This window comes from Palaemon carinicauda, chromosome 17, assembly GCF_036898095.1.
Source record: "Palaemon carinicauda isolate YSFRI2023 chromosome 17, ASM3689809v2, whole genome shotgun sequence".
NCBI lineage: Eukaryota > Metazoa > Arthropoda > Malacostraca > Decapoda > Palaemonidae > Palaemon > Palaemon carinicauda.
Window position 1 is genome coordinate 102,395,196 of NC_090741.1, and position 27,587 is coordinate 102,422,782.

Here is a 27,587-nt window from a genome sequence, read left to right on the forward strand (position 1 = left end):
ATCGCTACGATGGCCTGATTTCGTGCGATTAAAACAAAGACCCTTTTTAGCAAAATGCGACGTCTAGCAGCTACGACAGTGACTTGGCGACATCCGTGAGGCGGATGCCGTTCGCTACAAAATGGGCAGGAATTATTGTGGATGGGATGGGTTTTCGGTCTTACACTACTGTCTGGTCTTTTGTCACTCTTAAGACTGTCGCCTCTCTGCAACGCATCGTCTTCTAGCATTCTCACAATAAAATCTATTGCCTCGAAAAACTCGTCCAACGTATAGTCGCATTTTCTCAAATGCTCTACCACTTTGCGGTAGAGCTTTCCCTCTGACAGTTTTTGATTAATGAGGCTCATGATCATGCCCTGGCCTATGTCATTGGTACTCAGTCTTTTGATTTGTTCAATAATGATGGTCAACTCAAAACGGAACCTTTTGAGTTCTACTGGGTTTAGTGACGGCACAAAGATGTTGGCTAATTTGCGGTGCAGAATCACGAGTGTCTGGTGCACGTTGCCATATTGCGTATCTAATAGGTCTAATGCTACATTATAGTTCGCGGCAGTTACACTTAGAGATTTGATGATTCTAACTGGCTCTTTGCCCAACGTCCCCAATAAATATTTGAATTTAGACACTTCGTCTAAATCAGCTCTTCTATCCACGTGGATTGTGAATAGTTCACGGTACGATGCGTATTCTTGCACTTCCTCTTCAAACGTGGGGAGAGGCAGCGGCTTCAACCTGGGGAGGGCAACATTCCCCGTTGAAGTGACTTTCATTTTGTCTATCCTATTATATAATAGGGTAGAAGCGCGTGTAGCTTCACCTAATGTGTGCCTGATTCGGGCTTCGATACTAGATTCTAGTTTCACACACTGGCTTTTGTATAGCTCTCTTAACTGTCGGTCCTCTACCTGCAACTCTGTTACCAAATTCTGGTAAACGGACTCAGAGTAGGTCTCTAATAGCGCCCTTTGCGTTTCGCTAAGTAAGTCGTTTATTAGGCCCATCGACGCCTCGATGTGCACGATCGTGGACACCGCCATCTTAATTAACTTTACTTTACGTTTGGGGGGGTTTGGCAAAGCAAGGAAAGAAAGGTAACTTTACGTTAGGAAGGGACTCAAAGAAACTGACCCACGTGGGCCATCGCACATCGGGACGTAGACGACCTTTAATTGTTACTTCTCTCCCACCCTCAAAAGCTCATATTTTAATTAAGTCCCGTCCGGCTCTGGGAAGCACTTGTGATCCGGTTCGAAGGACCAAATGTGGCGAAATTTCACCTGTTTACTAAGTTGCCCGATGTGCTGGGCGTGTCACAAGGCCTTAAGGGCTAGCCTCTCAAAACCATTCGGGAAATTAAGTAGAATACGGCTATATTTTAACAAAATTTATTATAAAAATAATCATCTAATACGAAAGAAATATAAAAAAATAAACCTTTACTTGACATACAAAGAGACACTTTACTTAATGAACATGTGCGTTACTGAAAAAAAACTATGTCCGCATCGGACTCAAGATTTTAGCAAAATTAATTAATCATTTAGAGAGTTATCACGATAAACGCCTTACCGAGACCTTTTTACGTACTTTACACAATAACACTGATCCCCTGGCACAAGGATCGATGAAATATTTACAGATACAAATTTTACACAACTCTAGCAAGACCTACATGGAAACCGACCTGGGTACACTAGGGTGGGGAGAGAGAACAATTAGAACTTACTGTGGTTGGGGACGTCGGATCAAAGAGGCAGAGCGGGCCTCTGCAACCTCCGACGTCACCTTTTTCCCGCAATTTTTTCTGAACCTAAATTTCTAGATTGGATTTTTTTATTATGTTACAATAGAATGACGTTATATTTCTTAATCTTAAATTACAAGTGGACGATTTCTTTAGTCTCAACGCCTCCCCTACCAGGCGGTTTCTCTTTTTGGTTCTAAACATTCTCGTCTTGAACGACATTCATTCGCCCGCGAGTTCTCTCCTCTCCCTCCAATTTGACGCAATCGTAGGCGGAGTCAAATGGCGGGAATTTTGATTGATCAGGTCGAAATTCCCGACAGTTACGGTGGAATTACTAACGTTAGCAATGATTCGGTATTATTATCATGTGTATTTTGAATAATTTTTCCTTATACCCTTTACACAATATATAAAAAAGTACAAAAGGGGTACAGAACCTAACAAACCCACCTAACCTAACCTAGAAGTTCCCAGGTCACAAACCCAATATAATGCCCTTTGTTATATCACTTCACTCACGTTACGGTAACGTTAGTACTGTTACGATAACATTATATATAATGGTTCTTGTTTCGCCATTAGCTTGCTTCACTCGCATGAAAATAAAACATCAAGCTCGTATGTACTGGCAAGCAGTAATGTTGAGCTGCGCACGCTAACATTTAAGTTAAAGAAATTAATGACTTACTTTTATGACCGTGCCGTCGTAACTTAGGGGTCATGGGGGTGTTGTGACTGAGTCTGTGGTGTCTTAAGTGTTTTGCCTTAGATTAGCACTGCACTTGAAACACTGTAAAAGTTGGTATATTACATTACATGATTTAAGAAAATTATCAACATTGGAATACACCAAAATAAATTCAAGTGTGGATTACTGAAGCGGTTACAATTTTATAATACTTAGATCGTAAAATAAGCAAAAGACGTCACTTGAACTAACAAAGACGGGACTTGGGCAAAGGTTTCCACGGAAAAGGGCTTGTTGGAAGGTGGGGTTAGGGAAATATTAACCCCCCTGTGCAAACTTTACATACGTATGGGTTCGTGATAGGTTAACGGAAAAGCAACGGAGTCTAGAGAGTAAACATGAATGAACAGAATGGGAAACTTGTCCAGAGCAAGTATTTATGTGAAATATGGGAGTGACAAGGTAATAACAAAATGTATAAAAGTAATATATGAAGATAAAATGGAATGTATGATGAATAATATTTGATGGGTATATAAAAGGAGGTGATTTTATAAGGTATCGGATAATAAAACTAATAATACTGGGGTCAAACGTAAAATGTATAAGAGGGTATTACATGGCTAATCAAGTAATAGACTTGAACAGAGCTGGTAGAGAGACGAACAGTTGCATTTCACGATTAGAGAAGAAGAAATCCTATTGGTGGGGGGAAAGTCTCTGCGCAGGGAGGCGGGGTTTTTGCGCAGAAAGTCGAAACCTGCTATGTACAAATGTACAGTACGTACAAGAGCGTCTACAACGGGCAAGTAGAATGTGAAAAATTAAATGGAAAACATTGCTAATGTTAGCATGATACGTTAATATTTGATCTACATTACACGTTGGCAGCACTGGTTACTGTATTTTTTCATGAGACAGTCTTTGCAACGGCGTCTCCAAAGTTTATCCAGCTATACAGTTCTGTATTTTCCTCCGTTTATTATACATTCAAGAAGATAATGTATAGAGAAGAAAAGGCTTGTTTTACAATTATATATCGATTCCCCAGTATGTTTTCCCCACCCAAAACCCCGAGTTCCCACTGGGGGTCCCCCATTAATGTAGGATATAGATATATACAGTATATATTTCTGAAACTGTTCATTTACGACGGGAACGAGTGTCATTTTCGAAGAGAGCGTATTTTTTTCTATAAGAAAAAGTAGTTTTTTTTCCTAGGTTACATTGCCCTGTAATACTCTACAATAATACCTTTGTTTTTAACCCTTTTGCAAACTTGTATACTGTAGAACAAAAGGGAAAAGAATATTGGGGCACCACCTAACCTAACCCAGAAGAGACATCCTTACTGGTTGCATCATGAAACTCCCCCATGCAACCTATCCTTATACATCTTTATCCTAAGCTTATCTTAAAACTAAGGCTCAACCCTGAGTATGGATTCACTCCTGAATGTAAGTTTTTCAGACATTTCTTATTTTACCCAGTCCATATAACTTGAAACAAGTATTTTTGGTAATTGATGTCATAAAAAGCATTCATAATACTTATCAATACACAATCAGAATCTTGAAGGTGATTTCTTGAAGGCAGTATTCTCTGGTTGTTGGTATAAAGCAGTTTTTCTACCAGTCCTTGAACAAAGCTTGAGTCATCTATGCATTGCTGTTTGCCCGGTAAGACACTGGCAGCTTGTTCATATTCTTTAAAGCACATGGTTTCTGGGAACAATACAACATTTCCGCCTGAAAGCAACATCACTCGATCTTTGAATCTGGCCATACTTATAGCCTCATTGTGGAGATATGTTCTTTTACGTATTTCTTTTCCAAAATATTCTCATCTCGTCTACGTTGAAAATTTGTTCTGGCAGATAGCCTCCTTCCTCGATGATCTTATCCAAAACATTGATAAATTTTTTTGCTGCTTTTGTATCTGCACTTGCTGCTTCACCATAAATATTACAGTTCTGAAAATGAAATCCTTGACGAAAGCGCTGGAATCATCTGTGGGTTGCTGTAAATGTTTCCGTGCATGCTTCTCCCTCACATAATTTGAATATATTGAAGATGCTGTACTTTGAATTACTGTATGTTGAGGTTAATAGACCCTCGTTTGCTTATTTGGTCGTCAAACCAAATGGCCAACAATTTTTCCATATTTGCTGCCTTGTTATCCAAGCAATAGACTATATCCTGTTGTAGCCTTGGCCATCTCCTTCACTCAGACTGGCTTATTGGATGGTAAATATTGTAGAATGCAATAAGTCTATACTGCTAGGGATTGTTTGAACTTTCTTTCCTTCTTCATATTGATTGATAATCTTGAGTTTCGTGTCAATATCGATAGAACTCCTTTGCTTGTTGGCAAAAGATCCTTGAGATGTAGTACTCTTTCTTTTTACCAACATCTTAAAAGTATATACAAATATCGAAAGCAAAAAATACAGTACAGCACTTCTCAACCTATAACAACTGGGTAATGGACACGAAAAACCATGCGAGGTAGCGAAAGGTGATGAAAGGGAGCTGCACTGCTAGTTGCCTCAGCCCAAATTATCATGCACAGCTGCGTATAATTACACTCATAATTTTGCTGCCACTGCACTCCGCGCATGTTGCAACTACAGATATTTTTGTTAAACGAATATGGGACCAGTCGTAAAGCCGTCCGAACTCCTAGTTGTCAAAAACTGAGTATGTCGTTAAGTGAGAAGTGCCTGTATTTGATTGTGTCAATTCCTGTCTCCTAACTAATATTGTTCTTTTTTGCATATACACTGTTACATTTAAGAGCTCTTTAGATGTTTTACGTGACCAACCTGCATGTTGGCTTATTTTTGCAAGGCTAGCCGATTTGGGAGAATGATTTTTCAAGACTTAATTTCATTTTGTGTCTTCGGTTCTTTACCTACCATAGAGTAGAATTCTGCTTATGTTATAGTACATGTGTAGTAATGTACAATAATACTGTGGTTAGGCCATTAATCTCTAATAATCAAATACTGTATGAAGATTGCTTAATATATATGTAAAAAAAATGAAGAAATTAAGAATTTTATAGCTAATTTTAATACATGGCAACTGGTCCCCATCAAAGGACTCAGGTTTGTACTGTATACGGCAGTTAGAAAAAATACGACTTACTTCAAAATTTGATATTTCAAACAGTTACTGCATCTATTTCTGGATTCAGTAGTTATCCGGGCAATCTCCACTATCAGTTTGCTCCTACACTTTAATAGGAGTATGGTTTCAGCCAAGCTGGAACGGTCATTTAAAATTTTAACTAGGCCACCAACCCGCTACGCACTGTAACCTTGACTTTGACTTTGGTGTCCGCAGAGTACAGACATCATGTTGTAGTTTTGCTTTTTCTTTCAGACTGAATAAGTTTTCTCGCAGGTACAGTAGTTGTGTTCATGGGATATTAATTGAAGAAGCCAAGGCTATGCAGTTTTGTGATAACTGCAATGCTACCTACCATTATTGTATACTATTTGTTCCTATTGGGCCGTTTGTGGGTGGCTATTCTATCCATCGTGTATCAATGATGACAACAACTTGAACCGAAGGATGTTGGATTTCCTTGGTCATCGCTAGTGCTCCGTCGAAAAAGAGAGTTCATCCGCCACTGAGTGTGCCCTTTGTCTTTCCGTCAGTGTCTCCCGATCCCAGAAGGTGCCAAGGACGGATGGTCTTCCGCGCGCGCGAGCGCCAATGCTCTTGTACGTGCACACCAATAGTCTTGCGCGCGCCAATGCTCTTGCGCGTGTGCGCAAACAGTCTTCCGTGCGTGTGCGCCAATGGTCTCCCACGCCAATGGTCTTCCGTACGTGCGCGCCAGCAGTCTCCATGTAGTACTCTCATGCACACGCCAATGCACCCGCCCTTGCGTAACCAGTCACACGCTTCGGCGCATTCTAGGGAGACTGCACAAAACTACAAAGTGCCTTACTGCGCGCCAGCGCTCTTCCGCACTTTCCTGCGCCCTCCTGCGCAGTTTCGGTCTCAGATCCAATGCACCAGCTCTTGCCAAAGAGCCAGTGCTCGCAGATCCAATGCGCCAGTGCTCGCCTGCTCTCCAGACAGAAATTGAGCACCAGCATCATCCTGTGTGCCATCGCTCCAGTACTCTCCTGCACACGCGCAATAGGCAGAAAAAGGGAATAAAACTTTTTGAACAGGTCACCATTGCCCCATTCCTCCCCGCAATCGCATAACATTGCCCCCGGAAAAAGAGGAAAGAGGCCTCACAAAAGGATTCAAGATCCCCAAGATTCCATCTTACGAGGGGAATCGAAACGAGGAATCCTTGGTCCCTGACTCTTCTGAAGTTTATTTTTTTTCTTGACAGACCACCGTCAGCAAACAGGAAAGCATCAACAGTCTGATCTTTAGATCACTGTTTGCTGATGACTAGCCCACGGTTTACTGATCGCTAGGTCGCCGATCACCAGATCGCCAATTGCTAGCTCAACGATGATCTTTGACCTCTAGTCCCTCCAATGACTAACGATCTCCGATTGCTAGCGTTCCAATCACTGATTGCTAGTCAATGACCAGTCATCAGCTTGCTGATCACTAGATCACTGATGGGCAGCTCATCTTTCTCCGATCATTGAACTCAGCTCGCTGATCTCTGACCAGCCCATCTTCAGCTTGCTGATTTCTGACCAACCAAGAGGGACCGTAGTTAGCTTGCTGATCTCTAGCTCACCATCGGTTCACAGACCGCCGATTCACCGATCATCGGAAATTCGCCAGCAGTTCGTGACTCGGACTTACTAGTCAACCTCTGCCCGTAGTTCACTAGATCAGAAGGTATACAACATACTTCTCGCTACTGGCCGTTCGCCATCACACTGAAGTAATCGGCAAACGCTCGACAACCCTCATCAACGGCTTGTTGACAGGGAACTACTTGCGAGCACTCTCCAACTGCACAGTAACCACGATACCCAACTGTTAACCATTGATTAATATTTGCCAGATTGATTCTATTCTAAGGAATAGCATCAATCCCATCAGGCTGCATGGTAAAGCTAAGCGTTGCCTTGCTTCTGTTAGTTAAAGGAATTCTCTCTCAGAGAAGAATTCTTACACTGGGTATCGCGTCTGATCCTTTACGACACTAGTCAAGACTCCAGCGTCGACAATCTTCCATGCAAAAGGATCCGCAAGGAGCTGTCCCTTTGGGTCGATGTCCACACCATGTTGGAGTTCGAATAAGGGCTAAGACCTCAGGTCTTCATTTGCACACTGGACCTAAAGGACACTTACTTCCAGGCCCAAACCATCCATCTAGGAAGGTTGGAAGATTCAGTCTACACAAACAAGAAACTCCAGTTCAGGGCACTGTGCATCGGTCTTTCCACTACACCTATCCTGTCTCACAGGATCGCCTTCTGTCTCCTCCGTTTCGGAACGACTGACTGACCTTAGCAGACTCAGTGGCAACCTTGCGTTAGCACCGGAACTTCTGATGTCTTTTTACCAAGATCCAGTGATCAGGGTAAACCTGCGGAAGTCTTCCCTGCTTCCCTCCCAGAAGACTGGTGTATCTGGGAATGATTCTAGACACCAATCTCCACAAAACCTTCTCAAAAACGAGAACAACTCCCATCCCAAAGTGACTTGAGTCGGACTGGAATCAGGCCTTAGATCCCCCAAACATTCTGACCCCCATGGGACCAGAAATTTGGACGAACCTCAAGGGATGAGTATTAGTTGAGAATCTACGGAGTGGTATAACCTTCTCATCCTTCCCCACCTCTCGGACTTGATGTTGTGCTTAGAACACATCAAAAGAAGAGAGGAGGGACCATAATGCTGCACCACACGACCTCAGCCCTCTGGACAGAGTCCGAAAGTACCTTCACTTAAATCTCTTAAGAGATGAAGGCCAACTTTCCGGTCCTTTAGCAGCCTCATCAGTTCCTAACAGACCACTCAGTGATGTGATGGACGACAACACCACATACACATAGAGGCTCACATCGGCAAGCAAGAAGGAACTTACTCGTAGCCTCTTCCCATCTAACAGTATAAACACTAAGATGGGCCAAAGTCCGTTCAGAACCACTATCAGCCCGCTTCATTCCAGACTAGAAGAACGTGCTCGCCGACAATCTGTGCACAATATCTCAGATAAAGTATACCGAATGGTCTTTGGATCGTCTTGTAGCCGACAAAGTCCCGACTTTAAGGGGTCCTCCAACTAGGGATCTGTTCGCAACGCTCCTGAACCTCAGGCTGCTGTTGTTCCCCAGCCCTAAACCCCAATGCTCTCTGGCAACAACAGTATACTGTATACAACAATGACTTTTACGTCTTGTCACTGTTTTATCTGGAGAAGGGCACTCAAGAAGGCTAGAACATTGATCAGCCTCTCAAGGACTCTCCTAGCTCCGCTATGGCATTACGCAGAACGGTTTCTAAACCTTTCTGTAGCTCCTGATAGAATCTCCAAGAGAACCCTCTCCACATCACAGACAACCCACTTCGACACCTACCACAAGCTATAGCTTTGCTATGATTGTACGCATGGAGACTACCCAGTACCTCTTTTGCGAAAAGGTTGTCTAGATCTCTGAGGAATTCCTCAGCATCAGTCTACCAGGCAGTATAACATCTTGTGTGGTTGGTGTCATGTGAAAGTGTTTCTCTCCACTCGATACCTCTATTCCAGCAATAGCGGAATCCTCGAGTATATACAAGAGGAAAAGACCCTCTATTCAGTTTCGACAGGTAAAGATGATCACTCAACCTCGATCCTTCACCTTCAAACTGAACGAAAGGGACATTCTCTCATCGATAGACCTTTCCTAACTCATACGGACTTACAACTTGCCCTTCTCCAGTCGGAATTGAGACCTTCCTCTCGGATCATAATTCAAATTCTCTGATCTCTAAAGAGACCTCATGTTCCACTTCACCAGGCAACAAATTTTCTCCTGATTTAAGAAGACAATGTTCCTACACACTCGGACAGCAAGCATACGAGTCAAGGAACTTCATGGTCTCTCTTTCGACATCTCCCATTAATGAGAAGGGCGAAAGACAATGTTCAGTTTCGTCCCTGAGTATGTCGCCAGACACAGTCTCCTGAGGTGACGGATCCTACACAAGTCTCCACTCAGTAACAGACGATCCAGATCATCCGTTACTGTACCCAGAGTAAGGTATGAGACTTTACATAAAGAAAACAGCAACAGCCCGCCCGTGTCCCTTCTCTTGTCATCAGCACTGGGAGAGACTAGAGGAGGATCACCGAAACATCATCTCGACATGACGACTCACAGTGTCAGGGGCATAACTATGCCCCTGGTCCTTCTTAGCAGATTACTCTGTGATGCAGGTTTTATAGGAAAGGATGTAAATGCTCCAAGTGTCTTTCACAACCTTTCTCCTGCAAGACATGACCCACAGGAACTCGATACAATCTCTATCGGACCGATAGAGATCGTATCGAGTTCCTGGTGGCTGCACAACAGCTGGTTGTATACCTCAAGCTCCTTATTGGACAAGTAGCAGAAGGTTGACGGCACTGTTTCCCGGTTTTAGTCTGCGTGAATGAAAAGATTTGACTGGCTCTTATTCGTTTCTTCATCCTACCCTCTCGTGGGGAAAGCAGCATCCTGGGTTCTCTGCAAAGCTGACCTCAAACCACTGCAGGTAAACTATGCTCCCTTGTGTACCTAGTATTAAGCTAATACTGTTGCGTCCCCATACCCTGGCGAGGTGGTATTGGGAAGTCTTGGTTACATCAGGTTTTTCCTACATAGACTCGGAATAACTTTACTTAGACAGTCACACTTCTGCACGTCTCAACACACAGCTTGCATAGGCCGTGGACGGTTTAGCGAGGGCAGGGACTCCTTATTTTTTAGTACTAACATACGCAGATAAGGAGCCCCGGGCAGGGACGTCCACCCTTCCTAATGGGTGAGTCACCTCTAATAAATAGCGTGGTTTGTATTCCAGTTACGGAACAAATGACAAATTCGTAGATAATTTGTATTTTTCCTTACTGTACAAACCTTACTTATTTATACAAACTTGCCCGCCATCCTTATCCTCCTTGAAGTCCTACCTCCAAGCAAAGTGACTAAATCACAGGTGTGTGAACGGGAGTGGTAGCAAGCTCCCCCCCCCCTACAACCGGTAACTAGCGGTGTGGGTAGTTAACCCTTGCTAAATTTTAATGGCTCATCATTTCAGCTCCGCCAAAATTTTATAACCCCTAATAAATAGCTAAGGTTTGTATAGTTAGGAAAAATACAAATTATCTACGAATTTGTCATTTTTCCCTAGATACAAAAAAAAATTTAAGTATTTTTTTTTTCACACAAACCCCTTATCATTATTAGGACGTGGACCAGCTAACTCCAGGGCAACCTCGGGGTTCTGGGACATTGCTGCTCCCCCTAGAGAAGCAACAAGCCTTCTCCCTTGGGAGAGTTCTTTTCTTTGTCCGATCACTTGCAGGTGATGTCAGGACAATTTGTATAAATAACTTGAGGTTAAATACCTATTACTTTAATAATTTGTAATATTACGTACAAATTTGTTATCTTTAGTAGATTTTCAATATGATTAGGGGAAAAATTTTTGTTTTGTATGAATATATAGTACAGTGTATTTATTGTGTTATTAATCAAATTTGTCTTTAATGGTGGAGTTATTCAGGTATTAAAATTTTCACTCAATTTTTTTTCTTCTTAGGATGTGGGAGATATTTTAAAGTGCCACGTGTGTCTCGGTAGCTACAATGATAGTTCCCATCGCCCTTTACTTTTGCCAGCCTGTGGACATACATTCTGTGCTTCTTGTTTAGAAAACTTGCAAAAACAGTCAAGAGTTAACTGTCCTGAATGTAGAAAGGTAAGCTTTTTATTGTAATTTTTTGTGATGAATGGGAAGATAGATTTGTTTTTACTCTGTTGCATTCATATAAAATGGGTATCAGAAATCTGACTAACACAGGCAGGGATGAAGAAGAGCGTTTTGTTTTACTATGATGCATTGGTATGAAATGCTGATCTGAAAAACTACTTAACACTGGCAAGGATGATAGAACACAAGAGTCGTGGTTATAATTACTGTATACCTGTAGTAAATTTAACAAACTTTTGTATGATGGGTAAACTTGAATGATTGAATGACAATATTGCACTAAATTATTGATAACTTTGACATATTTCGCTAATGTCCAGGTTATGAAGTGGTGCATAATTAAAGTTTACAAGACTCCGTGAATACAAACCTTCGTCTTTTGATAGGAGTATGATTTAAGCAAAGCTGGAAAACTTGGCTGTTATAATTTTATATGAGGTGTCGGTAGTTAATGGCAGCTAGGGGGGAAGCCCTGCTCCACTGCCGGCTCACTGAACAAACACTTTTATTTCAGCTCCCGATGCCTGCTAACATACTCTTGTTGCCTTAACCCAAACTTGGCTGAATTGATTTTCTTTGCTTTTTCTTTTCAAAATTTCTGTGAAGTATATGTTTGATGAGAAAACATAAAGTAGACATGGGGACCTGCCCTGGAGGTACTGATTGTAGCTGCGGGTCCTTCATGATCAGGTTATCAGTTGATCCTTGTTCCTCGTGTCCATCCTGCAGGGGACATAAGTGCTCACAGGCTTGTCACTATGAAGAATGTAGAGAATGATCATCCTCCCAGTGGAAAGCGTACTGCAACAAAAGGAAGTCTTAAGCACGACTCCTGCCCTTCAGGGTCGTCCTCGAAGTCAGGAAAGTTGGCCGGACATCATCATCCTACCCCTTGTACCCTGCCCTCAGATCCTTCTCTGTTTGCCTTCTCTGCTGGTGGTGTGAGGAATGGCCAGATTCTTAATTTAACTTTAGGACAAGCTTGTGAGGGGGAAGCTCGACCTGTTTCTTTTTGAGAAATTTCTGGACTTCCTTGTCAGAGTGAGTCTTAAATCCTCTCCAGATGTTGATCCTGCATTTAAAAGGTTCTCCTTCTAAGTAGAGACTAAAGGTGGATGCTCTAGTTGCACCTATGGGGCCTGCTCTTGTGTGTTTGGGAACCATGTTGCCCCGACACAATTATTCTCAAAAGCTGACCGACCTTTGGGACGTAAGAAGGATGTCTTTCCCTACGCCCAAAGTTCCAAGGATTACGTGTATTCTGTGTCTCGCCAACACACCTTTGAAGTCTAGATTGGGATTATGTCTATGCTCACATGTATGCCAGAGATTGAACACCCATTTGTTCATAAACTCCCACGTTTGGTAACTGTTAGTGAATGAGCGCAAGACTCGTCTTTCTCCTAGCACCGCATGCTCCTTTACTTATCAGTGTGCTCAAGGCTTTGAGCATGGTGTAGCTTGCCGCCCACACCACTTCCCCTGTCTGCTAAGCGTGCAACTATTCTGGTATCGATAGATGAAGATAGTACGCTAGAGTGTGTTCACAGCCATGATAGAATGATCACTACAGTGGACGTGTGATCTTACGATCATGATCACACTAAATTTTTTTTTATATTCCTGAAGGGAAACAGAAATATTGACAGTTATTCCAGTAGGCTTGAGGAAGTGTGCTCTCCAGTACAGTTAGAGACGAGGCAGTTTTATCTCTGACAGACAGCTTTGTAAGGAGTTTTCTCTCTAGGACCATTGCGAGTTTCAAGACAAGTGCTCTACCAATATGAAGATGAATTGCTTTTGAACATGGGTACAATATATTGATTCTGTCCTATGGAGCTCTGTCCCCAGAGAGTCCTCCAACCCAGGCTCAATATAAAAGAGTGCATTCTCTGGTATGTGAATTGATTCTGAAGACTTCTTGGGCTCAGGACCAAGAACTCTCCTCTATATAACGGACTGAAGGAAGCTCACGCACAGAGAGGCCCAGGGATTCAATAACACCAGAACGATAACTCTAGAATCCTTGACACACTCCTTTCTCAAAGGAGCATTGGAGAGAGGGAGAGGAAGGATAAGAAGACACAATTAAAGAAAAAAGGCATGATCCTGGCACTAAGGAGAGGCCATCCCTTGGACCCTAGAATTCAACCTTCTTATAGTAAAGCCCAGGGCCTGTGAGACTGTTAAAGGGTAATCATGCCCTTCAGTGGCACAGGATATGTGCCCTGTTACCCAAGGATAGCACAGCAGCCAGGTTGATACCTGGAATGAAAAAGGATAACTTGATGGAATTGGAATCCTCCAAATACCACCCAGGTTTGGTTTTGTATCAGAAAAGAGGATCTGACGTGACAGTACTTTCCAGAACATAGTGATATGTCTCCAACCAGGCAGGTGGATTTAATAGATACTCTGGCTTCCTAGGCACCGGATTTAGGTCCCACATCAACCAAAGCCGAAGATCGAGAGTCTGAATTGTTTCGTGAAAGCCTTAGCCCTGATAAAACAAATGAAATAACTGAGAGAACCAATCAAAGCCTCAAGGAAATTAAGGAATTTGTCAGAGTGCAAAGCCTTTTCTGGAACTACCTTAGTCCAAGTTGGCTAAGGAAGCAATTTCTCAGGCCACCAGAATTCCATAAAGGCGAGCTGGTCCTCAAAGGTCTTGCCTCCCCCACTTCTTAAGCGTAGGCAGTTTTATGCAACCAAAGAGGCCAGCCCCTCTATCTTACATCTCAGTCTATAATCTTTTTGGCCTGAGTTGGAAATCAAGGAGGCCATAGCCATGTCTACCCTTCAGGCAACATCCTGGTTAGGTCATTGGTCAGATATGCTAGCTTACTTTGCCCCTACAGCACTCGGGATCTATCGAACCGTGAAAAGAAGACAGTTGACCGACCTGGTGTTCACTAGGTCAAAGGGAGTCACTTTTCTAGCTTACCAATGGGCTAACTGGGTCCTTGAATGGAGGGATGCTGTAGCCTAGTTTGCCAGAGAGAGGCTTTAATGTTAAGAAATGCCCACGTGAACCATAAGTGCTGCTCTCTTCCCAACTGAGGACATGGATTTCGGAACAATCAGGAAGTGGAGAAGGTCCAGCCATGTTTCTTTCTTCCATTGAGTTGTATCCTTCAAAATCGCGACAGCAAGAAACGCTATAGCGACGATGAAGGCTTTAAAATCCACCATCAAGAAGGTAAGGAGTTTGTTGAAAGTTACAACTCAAGCCGTCTCTTCTTTTACTAGAAGAGTTTTTGACCATGCTTCTCTTTTTCATTCTCATATTGGCCAGAGCAGAAAAATCTTCAAGTGGTTGGAGACCTCTGATCGACTTTTTCATTCTGAACGGAGATGGCTAGCACAACAAGACAAGTCATCAAGAGGAGGATCGCAATCGATCTTAAAGGCGCATACTTTTAGATCTTCGTCCATCAGTCATCATGAAAGTTCTTTTGGTTTTCCTATTGCCGCAAAGTCTACCAATTCAAAGTACTGTGCTTTAGACTGGCGACCGCACCTCAGGTTTTCACAAGTCATGTCGTGGCATTGGCACATGCTAATGTAGGGTTACTAAGGTACCTGGATGATTGGCTGGGCCTTTTGATCTCAAAGAAGCAACTCCTTCAACATTGGGATAGGCTTCTTGCCTTTTGCCATATCATGATAAATCCAGCCTCACACCCATAGATATGGTAGCAGAAAGGGTTTTCTCTGCAGATGATGCAGTTGCCAGACTCGGGGGGGGGGGGGGGGGGGAGCTCACGCGTTCCCTTATCACCAGCATCTTCCAGCCCAATGATGGCAACAACTGTTGGGTCATTTGTCGTCCCTAAAAAAGCTGGTCCCTCTCTGTTAACTTTACTCATGCTTTCTCCAGTGATGCCTCAGAGACACCGGAACCAGAGCATCAACTCTTCATACCATCCAATCCCAGTGGATCAGGAGGTAAGAAAATACCAACTAAGCTAAAAGTCAAGCTCTATAGCACAGTAATAAAACCATTGTTAATGTATGGATCGGAAACATGGCTCTATGGCAAAAAGTGGAAGCAAGCAAAGCTTGAGAGAACAGAGATTGAGAAGGCTGAGGTAGTTTATGGGAATATCACTGCTTGAAAGATTGGAAAGTGATGAAATAAGAAAAATGGCAGGCGTAGTAAAGATTACAGAGGTGATAAGAGTATCATGACTCAGATGGTGTAGGGACGTATTGTGGATGGTTGGTGGGGAGAGTGAGGAGGGCTTAGGAGAAATCTGTGAGAGGGAGGAGATCGAGAGGGAGGCTGAAAATTAGATGGCAAAGAAGGAAGTTTGAGGAGCCCATTTGTTGAATCAGATGGTGGTAGGCCACTGGTCCCAGGTAGAGAAGAACTGACCTATTAACTTGCTGGGAATAAAGGCATCTCTATTGGCACTGCAATCATTTCAACAGTACCTAGTATGCCATTCAGTAGCATTGATGAGCAGCAACACTACCATAATGCCAAACATCACAAATAAGGAGGCACTGGTTTTTGTACCGTTGCCAATTGGCAATATGGAGTGGAGATGTCGGGGAAATTCCAGCTAAGCAAGCTGATTGGAGTGGAGATGTCGGCGAAATTTATTCCAGGTAAACTGATTGGAGTGGAGATGTCCGCAAAATTCATTCGAGGCAAACTGATTGTAGTTGCCAATGAACTCAGTCACCAGGGACAGATTGTTGGGTCAGAGTAGTGCCTTCATCCTCAGGTTGTTAGGAAAATTTTAACTTTGTGAGTTTCACCAATGATTGACCTGTTTGCAACAATGTTGAACAATAAGCTACCAATGTGTTCAGTTCAGCAGTTGCGGATCAGACAACAACACTGGAAGATGCTTGCTAACATCCAGGGGATGGATTAGACATTTATGCTTTTCCCCTGTTTTGCCTAATTTGCAAAATAATCAACAGGGTATGGGTAACCCAAAACCTCAGGATGATAGTGGCACCCAGGTGGCTGCAAGCAGAATGGTTCCTGAACTTTCTCATGCTATTAACCAAATTTTAAGGTAGTTACCCCATTGACCCAACCTTATTAGTCAACCCCACATACAGAGAAAACACACCTTTGGGGCATCCTTATTGCTTCACGGGTGGAGGTTACCAAGCTTCTCCTAGGTGCAGGACCTTTTCGGAAGGCTCCGCACAGATGTTGAGGTACCTCTGTAGATCCTCCACGGCAGTATGCCAAATGGGCAATCTTTTGTGTTTAGTGTACCTCCTCTTAGAACCTCTATTGGCTTAATTGCTGACTTCCCTCTTTTCCTGCAAAGGGAGAAACTGTTTCAGTCTCGGGAGTATTAGGCTATCACTCAGCCTTGAACTAAGTGTTTAGACTAAGAAGATTGACCTTTACTCTTTGTGGCAAATGTCAATACTTACAAGGAGTTCTGAGCAGTCCTGCCCACCTAGTTTAAATCAAACCTTCTGCTTGGAATGTAACCAAAGTTCCCAGGTCCCTAAAAAGTGCTCCCTATGAGCCATTCAAATACAGTACATATCGGATGAGGATCTGAGGTTCAAGACTGTTCTTGCTAGCTTTGGCTTTAACAAAACATGTAGGGGGAACTACATGGCTTGTCTTATTTGGTTACCCACTTCAAGCATTGAAGGCAGGTCTCTTTATTCTTGCTTCTTTGCCCTGTGAGGTTTCACCACGCTACCTCGAAAGGATCCAACCTACTAGAACAATGTTACAGAACTTGTTTATTAGATCAGGAAGCCAAAGGAAGATCTCCAAAAATACCATCTCTTTCTGGCTTTGTGAGGTCATTAAAGGAGTGCTAGCTTCAGAATAAGGGGAGCCAGAAGGACTGGCACAGTCACAAGGTCAGGGTGTGGCAACAACTCTAGCCTTTCAGAAGAACTTATCAGCGAGTCAAGTATTAAAAGCAAGTGTCTCGAGATATCATACCACCTTCACGACGCACTACTTACAGGAATACACCTACAAGTTACAAGATACTTTTACCAAAGGACCTGTCATAGCTGCTCTATAGGTACTGTAGCAAACCTAGCATCCTCACAGAACAAGAAGTAAAGCTTCTAGAATAGCAGTTATGCCATCAGATTAGGAAGAGAGTGATTATGTCTGGTCTTTCCTCTTCTTATTCTTCTACTTTCCTTGTTTTACAAACTGCTAAATCTTTGGAACATACGTTATTGTAAGTAAGCTTCACTATTGAGTGCCTTTTCCATTGTGAGTAAAATAGAAGTGTTCATATCCCCATCCTTCTAACGAGGGGAAGATGGAATAGTAATTCAACGCAGCAATATACTATAGCCTTACATTACAGATACAATATCCAACAAGGATATACAAATTGTTCCTTGACCGCCTGTCATTAGACAATACGTAGCCTATAGCCAAAAAATAGTGCAATAGAAAGTGGATGGGAGTCATCACTCTGTTCCCAAGTGGTCTCGAGTGCTTAGACATTCCCGGGATTGTAGCCAACCATCTAAGGTTAAGTCTCTTATTAAAGGTCAAAGTTTTGTATTTGTGTAGGAACAAATTGCAAATTTTAAAAGTAATTTGTATTTTTCTTAATTATACAAACCTGAGTCCTTTATACATCTCTCCTCATCCACCTCACAAGTGTACTGCATGTTTCTACACGCTCGTACACTGTAACTATTTATAGGTGACCACCAGAGTGTCTAGCTCCCTCCCGCCTTCTCCTTCACTGCTGTGCCTTACTATTTGATGAGGCTGCCCTCCGACCTTGACTCTTCATCAACACCACACCCACGAAACTACTGCCATTTTTCATTACAGTGGCATTCAACCGGTTTCAGCGCACCAAGGTCCAGTTTCACATTAAGGGCATGACTCGCTCAAGCACTAAAGCAGACTATGTTTTTACGGCCATCCCCGAGGACACTTTCTTGGAAATCTAGGATCGGCTTTGCTACCAAGGGGATACCACAATAGCATACGACGCTCTTCTGGAGCAGTACTCGCCATCACCAGCCGCCCATATAGCCAAACTTTTTCAGCACTCAACAAATGTTGGGGGACCAAAAGTCTTCGCTTTCTTTTAGGGAAATGACAAGTATAGTTCGTGTGCAATGTGTTTCTACACAATCATACACTGTAACTACTGTTTTTAAATATTAAACTTAGCCGGTGAATATATAATAGCTGACGTCTCGGACGGCTCGACAGATACCAAAAAACTCGCGAGCGATCGCCGTGAAGGTTGCGGGTGTGACCACCAGCGCCGACTATCGGCCAGATACCGCATATACTTTTCAAGGTCCCCAGTTCTTCTCTGTCGGTCTTGTCGACAAGTTGGTTCCGCTCGCTGATGACCTTGAGTTTTCGACCTTTTTGGTGAAGTACTTTATTTTGGTTGTTTATGGGCTTTCGCTGTGACAGGTGTTTTTTCTTCAATTAAAACTCTTAAAACCCTTTTTTTGGTTAGTGTTTATTGTTGATGACTTTGGTTTTGACTTGGATTTTCTCTGATTGTTCAATATGGCTGACCCTTCTCCTATCCCTGAACCTAAATATCGCAAGTGTGCGAGGGATTGCAACAAACGTCTTCCCAAGGCCTCTATCGACCCACATACCGTTTGTTCTAATTGCCGGGGTAAATCCTGCCAATTAGGAGATCGGTGTGATGAGTGCGTGGTCTTGTCGGAATTCGACTGGCTTGAATATGACAAATATACTCGTAAGCTGGAGAGAGATAGGGTGAGGAGAAGCTCCTCTAGGTCGTTGGAATTTTCGTCCTCCCATGCCCCTGAACCTAATCCTTCCCCTGTAGTAGTTGTTCCTGAACCCCCTACTAGCACTCATGAACCGTCCATGCGGGATATGTTTCTTGCGATTCAAGCTTTAGGCGAAAAAGTTGAGTCCTTAGCATCGGACCGTAACCAACTCATGTCAGATGTTAAGTTGTTGAAGTGTCAGAGTGGTAAAACAGAAAATCGTAGTGATAAAGTGATAAGTGCGCAAAGTGTATTTAGTGTTGCGACCGAGGGTTCATCTGTTCGTGCTTGTCGCTCCCCTAGTCCGAGACCTCTTTCAGGCTCCCCTGCACCAGGGAGAAGTAATGTCGTAGGACTTAAGGGGACGAGAGGCTTTAACCAACGTACAGACGTTCCCTCTTTGGTATCGGACGTTTCTCGTCAAGATCGCCCTTACCATAAGACGGGTGAGACTGTGTTCTCCTCATCCTCCGAAGACTTATCGCACAAGAAAACTTGGCGCAAGGTTTCTAGACCCTTGAAGCGAAAGTCAGTCCCTTCAGGACAGGTCCAGCGTCCTGGCTGTAGCCATTGGGACAGCTCTGACCTTTTGCAGTCGTCGGAAGACTGTTCGCCTATTAAGCGCAAGCGTAACACGGGGTCCGAGGGTCGCGGTAGAGGCAATGTTTTGCCAACACAGACGTTACCGACGTCACGGCCCATTCCGACTCCCGTTGATCCGAAGTGGGTTGTCCTGCGGGACATGCAGTCTAAGCTTGCCTCCCTTATGGAAGAGTATGACGTTGAGCAGGTTCGCGATGATCCTTTACTTTCGAGTCGCCATTACGCTGAAAGAGACTCTGGCCGTCAGCCGCCCAAACGAGTATTTACTCGTCCGTTTGACGTTAGTGCTGACGTTTCTAGTACTTTGAAACGTGATGTCAGTAGTCTTTCACGTCAGTCACGTGACGTGGATCCTCCCTTGCTGCAGTCTCGTACTGACGTTCAGCTGCTGCCGCCGCAGCCCCGCACTGACGTTCGCCGACCGGCTCCGTTGCCTCGACGTGACGTTGAGCGTCAGTCACCGCAGTCGGAGGTTGTTTTGCCTGCTCAGTCTATGCAGTCAATGCAGTTCCGACGTGATGTCGAGCGTCAATCAACTTCAGCTGGTGTTGTTGGTCAGTCTCAAGGATTTCAGTCCTTTCAGCAGCGGCGTGACGTCGCTTCCTCTTCTGCTACTGCTGCTCCTTTGCTTGTGGACATTGCCTGTCAAGCGTTGCCGCCTCGGCAGGTCTCTCCTTTTCATGAGACTCGGCAGTTGTCGGACGAGGTTCCGTCGGATGAGGAAGTCGCTGATCCCCTTCCAACTGATATTCCTTTGGGGTGTCAGACGGAGAGGAGCCTAAAGCTGCTCAGCCCTCTATGGACTTTAAAAAGATCATGCTGATTTTTAAGGATCTGTTTCCTGACCATTTTGTAACTGCTGCTCCTTGTTCGCCTCCGTCAGAGTTTACGCTAGGCCTAGCTACTTTGACGCTGTCGTTTACTAAGCTAGTGCTCTCTCGCTCTTCTAAGAGAGCTTTGCGTTTGCTAGGCGATTGGTTGATCACCAGGAGGAGTTTGGGGAAGACAGCCTTTGCTTTCCCCCCTTTTAAACTGGCTTCTAGAGCGAGCGTCTGGTATGACACGGGAGAAGTTCTCGGCTTGGGAGTTCCTGCCTCTGCCCAGGGAGACTTCTCAAGCCTCGTAGACTCTCCCCGTCGCCTGGCCATGAGACGCTCTAAAGTTTACTGGTCCTCTTCGGACCTTGATCATCTCCTCGAAGGGGTTTACAGGGCCTTCGAAGTTTTTAACTTCTTAGATTGGTCGCTGGGAGCCTTGAGCAGGAAGATCTCTTCGGCCGACCGTGATGTTTCCGTGCTTATTATGTCCTGCATGGACAAAGCCATCCGTGATGGCTCTAATGAGCTCGCCGCTACCTTTACGGCAGGAGTCCTTAAAAAGAGGGAGACTCTTTGCTCGTTCCTTTCGGCAGGAGTAACTCCCTGCCAAAGGTCGGAGCTTCTCTTTGCCCCGTTGTCATCTGCCTTGTTTCCTCAGCAGTTGATCAAGGATATTGCGGCTTCTCTGGTGCAGAAGGATACCCACGACCTGATGGCTACGTCGGCGCGCAAGGCTGCTCCTTCATCGTCTTATGTCGTAAGACCCAAGCTCGATACCCCAGCTACGAGGTTTATCCCGCCCTTTCGTGGCAAAGCCCCCAGTAGGGGAGGCGCTCGTGCCGACAGTAAAAGAGGCAAGAGGAGAGGATCCAAGTCCTCCCGTGGCAGAGTCTGACTGCCCACGTCCTCCGACAGCGGTAGGGGCCAGACTGAACAACTTCTGGCAGGCCTGGGAGAAGAGGGGTGCAGACCGAGAGTCTGTGTTGTTGCTCAAGGAGGGGTACAAAATACCTTTTGTACGGAGACCTCCTCTAGTAACAGTTCCTTTAGACCTCTCTCCCAGGTATCGAGAGGAGTCAAGGAGACAGGCACTACAACAGCAGGTGTCTCAGTTGCTAGAGAAGGGAGCGGTGGTGAAAGTCTCGGACCTTCAATCACCGGGATTTTACAACCGTCTCTTCCTAGTCCCAAAGCATACAGGAGGTTGGAGGCCAGTGCTGGATGTCAGTGCGCTCAACGTTTTTGTTGTCAAAACAAAATTTACGATGGAGACCACGAAGTCCGTCCTAGCAGCGGTCAGAGAGGGAGACTGGATGGTCTCTCTCGACCTGCAGGATGCGTACTTCCACATTCCTATACACCCGGATTCTCAACCGTATCTGAGGTTTGTATACAGGAATGTGGTGTACCAGTTCCGAGCACTGTGCTTCGGCCTCAGCCCTGCTCCTCTTGTTTTTACGAGGCTCATGAGAAATGTGGCAAAATTTCTTCATTTATCGGGGATTTGAGCCTCCCTGTACCTGGACGACTGGCTACTCAGAGCGTCGTCCCGTCATCGCTGTCTGCAGGACCTTTAATGGACGTTGGATCTTGCAAAGGAGTTGGGACTGTTAGTGAACTTAGAGAAGTCTCAACTGAATCTCTCCCAAACGATTCTCTATTTGGGGATGGAGATTCGCAGTCTAGCTTTTCGGGCTTTTCCGTCTGCCACCAGGATAGATCAAGCCTTGCTCAAAGTCCGCCTCATGCTGAGAAAAGACCGTTGCTCAGTGAGAAGTTGGATGAGCCTCCTAGGGACTCTGTCATCCCTGGAACAATTTATCTCGCTAGGGAGACTTCACCTTCGCCCTCTCCAGTTCCATCTAGACTCACATTGGGACAAGAGCAAGACTTTGGAAACTGTTTCAATCCCGATCTCCGAGCCAGTAAAGACGTGCCTGAACTGGTGGAACAGCAACATAAGTCTTCGAGAGGGTCTGTCCCTGGCGGTCAAGAACCCAAACCACGTGTTATTCTCAGACGCGTCGGATTTGGGTTGGGGAGCGACTCTGGACGGTCTGGAATGTTCGGGTCTTTGGACGTCGGATCAGAGGAGCCTTCACATCAATTGCAAAGAGCTGTTGGCTGTTCATTGGCCTTGACGAGTTTCGAGAGTCTTCTCCGAAACAAAGTGGTAGAAGTGAATGCGGACAACACCACAGCCTTGGCGTACATCTCCAAGCAAGGAGGCACTCACTCCCACACACACTGTTCGTCATCGCAAGGGACCTCCTCATCTGGTCAAAGGATCGAGGCATCTCACTGTTGACAAGGTTCGTCCAGGGGAAGTTGAATGTCTTGGCGGACTGTCTCAGTCGGAGAGGTCAGGTGATCCCCACAGAATGGACCCTCCACAAGGACGTGTGCAAGAGTCTTTGGATGACTTGGGGTCAGCCCACCATAGACCTCTTTGCGACCTCTTTGACCAAAAGGCTCCCGACCTATTGCTCTCCAGTCCCAGATCCAGAGGCGGCCCACATAGATGCCTTTCTGCTGGACTGGTCTCACCTGGACGCGTACGCATTCCCGCCGTTCAAGATCATCAACAGGGTTCTGCAGAAGTTCGCCTCTCACAAAGGGACAAGGTTGACGTTGGTTGCTCCCCTCTGGCCCGCGAGAGAGTGGTTCACAGAGGTACTTCAATGGCTGGTAGACGTTCCAAGGAGTCTACCTTTAAGGATGGATCTCTTACGGCGGCCCTACGTAAAGAGTCTTCATCAAAGCCTCCCCGTGCTTTGTCTGATTGCCTTCAGACTATCGAAAGACACTCAAGAGCTCGAGGATTTTCGAATGAGGCAGCCAGAGCGATCGCGAGGGCTAGGAGATCATCTACTATCAAGGTCTACCAGTCGAAGTGGGAGGTCTTTAGAGATTGGTGCAAGTCATCCTCTATTTCCTCTTCCAGTACCTCTGTAGCCCAAATTGCAGACTTTCTCCTGCATCTGAGAAATATTCGCTCCCTCTCTGCTCCCACTATTAAGGGCTACAGGAGCATGTTGGCTTCTGTGTTCAGACATAGAGGCTTGGATCTGTCAAATAATAAAGATCTCCAAGATCTCCGTAAGTCCTTCGAGACCTCTAAGGAGCGTCGTATGTCAACTCCGGCTTGGAACTTAGACGTGGTCCTAAGGTTCCTGATGTCCGACAGGTTTGAGCCATTGCATTCAGCCTCCCTGAAGGATCTCACCCTAAAGACGCTTTTTTTGGTGTGCTTGGCTTCGGCTAAAAGGGTCAGTGAGATCCATGCCTTTAGTAGAAACATCGGCTTCTCTACAGATAAAGCCACATGTTCGCTTCAACTTGGTTTTTTGGCCAAGAATGAACTGCCTTCTCGTCCTTGGCCTAAATCTTTTGATATACCTTGCCTGTCAGAAATCGTAGGCAACGAGGTTGAAAGAGTACTGTGCCCAGTTAGAGCTCTTAAGTTTTATTTAGCTCGTACTAAACCTTTACGAGGTGGGTCTGAGGCCTTATGGTGCTCCGTTAAGAAGCCCTCATTGCCCATGTCTAAAAATGCTTTATCGTACTTTATTAGATTTTTAATCCGGGAGGCACATTCTCATTTAAGTGAGAAAGATCGTTGTTTACTTAAGGTCAAGACGCACGAAGTGAGAGCGATAGCAACTTCGGTGGCTTTTAAGCAAAACAGGTCTCTGCGAAGTATTATGGACGCGACCTTTTGGAGGAGCAAGTCGGTGTTCGCTTCATTTTACTTAAAAGACGTCCAGACTCTTTATGAGGACTGCTACACCCTGGGTCCATTCGTTGCAGCGAGTGCAGTAGTGGGTGAGGGTTCAACCACTACATTCCCTTAATCCCAATATCCTTTTAATCTTCTCTTGAAATGTTTTTAATCTTGTCTTGGGTTGTACGGAAGACTAGGAAGTCTTTCGCATCCTGTTTGATTTGGCGGGTGGTCAAATGTCGTTTCTTGAGAGCGCCCAGATTAAGGGTATTGATGAGGTCCTGTTGTATGGGTGGTCGCCCTGGATATAACAGCTCCTGGGAGTCTTTCAGCATCCTAAGAGGATCGCTGGGCTTCGTGAGGAAAGCGGACTAATAAGGCAGAGTAATCGTCAGAGTCAGCTTCCTTACCAGGTACCTATATTTAAGTGGATTTTGTTATGATATAATTGTCAAAAACTCATGAGCATATACGCCTTTATTGCATTAATACTGGTCTCTACCCACCACCATGGGTGTGAATCAGCTATTATATATTCACCGGCTAAGTTTAATATTGAAAAATGATATTTTGATTATAAAATAAATTTTTGAATATACTTACCCGGTGAATATATAAATTAAAGGCCCTCCCTTCCTCCCCGATAGAGACCCAGCGGACTGAGAAGAACTGGAGACCTTGACAAGTATATGCGGTATCTGGCCGATAGTCGGCGCTGGTGGTCACACCCGCAACCTTCACGGCGATCGCTCGCGAGTTTTTTGGTATCTGTCGAGCCGTCCGAGACGTCAGCTATTATATATTCACCGGGTAAGTATATTCAAAAATTTATTTTATAATCAAAATATCATATTTAAAAAACAATAGTTATAGTGTGCAAGCATGTAGAAGCACGTGCCGTACAGAAGCATAGGTAAAGGTCAAAGAGGGTACTCGGTAAGCTGGCAGTGGTAATGGGGCGGGGCTTCCTCGCTGCCTGCTTGTAATTACTGACACCTTGTTATGATTTTAACAGCAGAGTTTTCCAGCATCGCTGAAATTACACTCCTATTAAAAGACTAAGGTTTGTATAGTTAGGAAAGATACAAATTACTCTTAAATTATTATTTTTTTTGTTTTTCAGTTTTTATGTTGTATAAATACTGTAAATTGCATCAGAAAAGAACAACATACATTTAAAAGCTTCCAGTGAACTCTAGATAAATATTAATGTGCAGAATGTTGTTATCTATATTTGTCCGTGTGGTGAGCTTTGATTAAGAAATTACTTTTGAATAATGTCAAGTCTGTGTATGCACCTTTTTGTCAATCTTAAGTCTTCTTTTGGCAATTTTGTTATTTTAGGGCCAATGAATTTTTGATGGATGGGAATTCTGATACTTCTTATTTTCATTTTGGCAGTTCTTAGATGCTTTAAAAAGTACATTGGTACCATGTAGATTGAACATAATTTGTTCCAAAACCTAGTTCAAGAACCAAATCAATTATCCCCCATAAGAATAAAGGGAAATACTATAGCATTTAGGCTATTGGTTCCCCACTTGAGAATGCTCCTATTATTTGCCAATTTTGCACAAAGTTTACAATATGGAATTATAGTGTAATACATAAAAGCATACCAAAATCAATAAAAAGTTATACTTAATAAAATAAATGAAAAATATGTAATAAATGAACTTTGAATTTCACTTTACATGCAGTGAGGAAAATGGGTGGCTCAAGTGGAAGGTGTTAGGAGGGGAGAAGGTGATGTTAGTGTTTATGTAAAGGTTGGGTAACTGCCCTTCTGGGGTTCTTTCTTTTCCTTGCTTTTTTCTTTCACTAAATATAATTAACTTTAAGATCTCTTTACTAAAAACTAATGAAGAGGGGATTGTTTTTACATCCATTTTAAGAGATATATATTAAATATTATAAATATCACCTGCTCTGTTGGCTACTGCTTTGCATTGGTGATATTTTTTCATCACTGAACTAGGAGCAGTGTCCCTTCCCTCCGCCTCCTCTGAAGACCTGTCCTCTTTTGCCATTGTTTATGGATAAACATTATGATGAATTAAATGCATCAGAAAGTTGACGTAATAATGTTTTGCAGATCTGAATGGGGTAACAGCTAAAGTACTCATAAACTGGCTCAGATCCCTTTGCATGACTAATAATTTGAGTTAAGGGCCATTTGATCTCCGTGTTATTACTGTAGTATAATTACAATTAATGTATAGTAATTGATGTAGGATCACATATTGTTGATAACTAGTACTCACAATTTCAAGATATAATTTGCTCATTTACATATTTTTGTCAGAATTTGACTGAAATTTTATTCAGGAAGTTAATTAAAAAGGAACTATAGTAATGTTCATACACTTTTTTTCTTTTTGCAGCCCAATGCCATCCAGCCAGTATCTTCACTGCCTGTGAATTATGTAGTGCTTAACCTAGAGCAAGCCAAGCAGGAGAAGCAAGGTAGTCTCCAAGGTAGAGCAGAGGATGTACCCTTACCCCAGCATAGATCGCAACCTTCAAGTAGGAGATGCTCTGATCCACCCCCTGTAGATTTAATGAGTGCTAGTCCCTTGCGACATTTAAGAAGATCAGGAAGCACAAGTGGTCGAACAGAATATGTTTACCAGTCTCCTGAGAGACCAGGAAATCCACCACATCACAGGGCTCAAGCAGAGGCTCTTAGATTGAGTCCTTCTCGTCAGTTGAGAAGAACAGCAAGTGCCAGAAGTGACCAATACCCTCAGCAGATGTTTGGTTTTTCTGCAGAAGCATATGGCATGAGCCCTCCTCGACCGCTCAGAAGGTCGGCTAGTATTCGTAGTGAATGCAGCGAACACACCCAACATATGCCAGGAGTGCCTAGGATGCTTGAGAGAAGGCATCCAGTTACACATGCATTGGCAGGAAGTACTGTGGTGAACACAAGAGGTTGTCCACAGGCATACCGAGGCACAGTGACAGAAGAGAATGAGAGGTGTGCCAGAGAACTTCAAGAGGAGCTCGACTTTCAGATGGCTGTTCATTTGACGTTTTGTAAGGCAAGAAATCTTGGATGTTTAATGTGCTTATTATGTTGTTCCTATGTGTATACTAACCTTTCGTCCTCTAAAATGGGAAATATCTGCAGCAGAGCTTGAACAGCTGTTGAAATCTTTAATGAGGTAGGTAACAATAGGTGGTGAGTGCGGGCTGGTAGCTCCACCCACTTCCCTGTCAAAGGCTTTTCAATTTCATCTGTCCACAACGAGTATGGTCATACTGTTGTGTCCTATCTAAGGACTTTTAATCTTTTTCTCGTACTTTTTAGTCTGAATGATTGATTTGGCTTTATGTTGATAATGAAACGAAGCAGAAT

At 44.0% G+C, this 27,587-nt stretch overlaps 1 protein-coding gene across 2 annotated transcripts in view; it reads left to right on the forward strand.

Moving 5' to 3' along the window:
* The window catches only part of LOC137656871 (uncharacterized), a 99,996-nt gene that overhangs the window by 7,209 nt on the left and 65,200 nt on the right, over positions 1-27,587 (forward strand). The window contains exons 2-3 of one of the 2 annotated variants that reach the window (XM_068391240.1): positions 11,171-11,329; positions 26,611-27,265. In XM_068391240.1, coding sequence (XP_068247341.1) covers positions 11,171-11,329; positions 26,611-27,265 — 814 coding nt within the window. Of the gene's footprint in view, positions 1-11,170; positions 11,330-26,610; positions 27,271-27,587 lie in introns of both variants that reach the window. The other variant, XM_068391239.1, reaches the window with a different exon arrangement.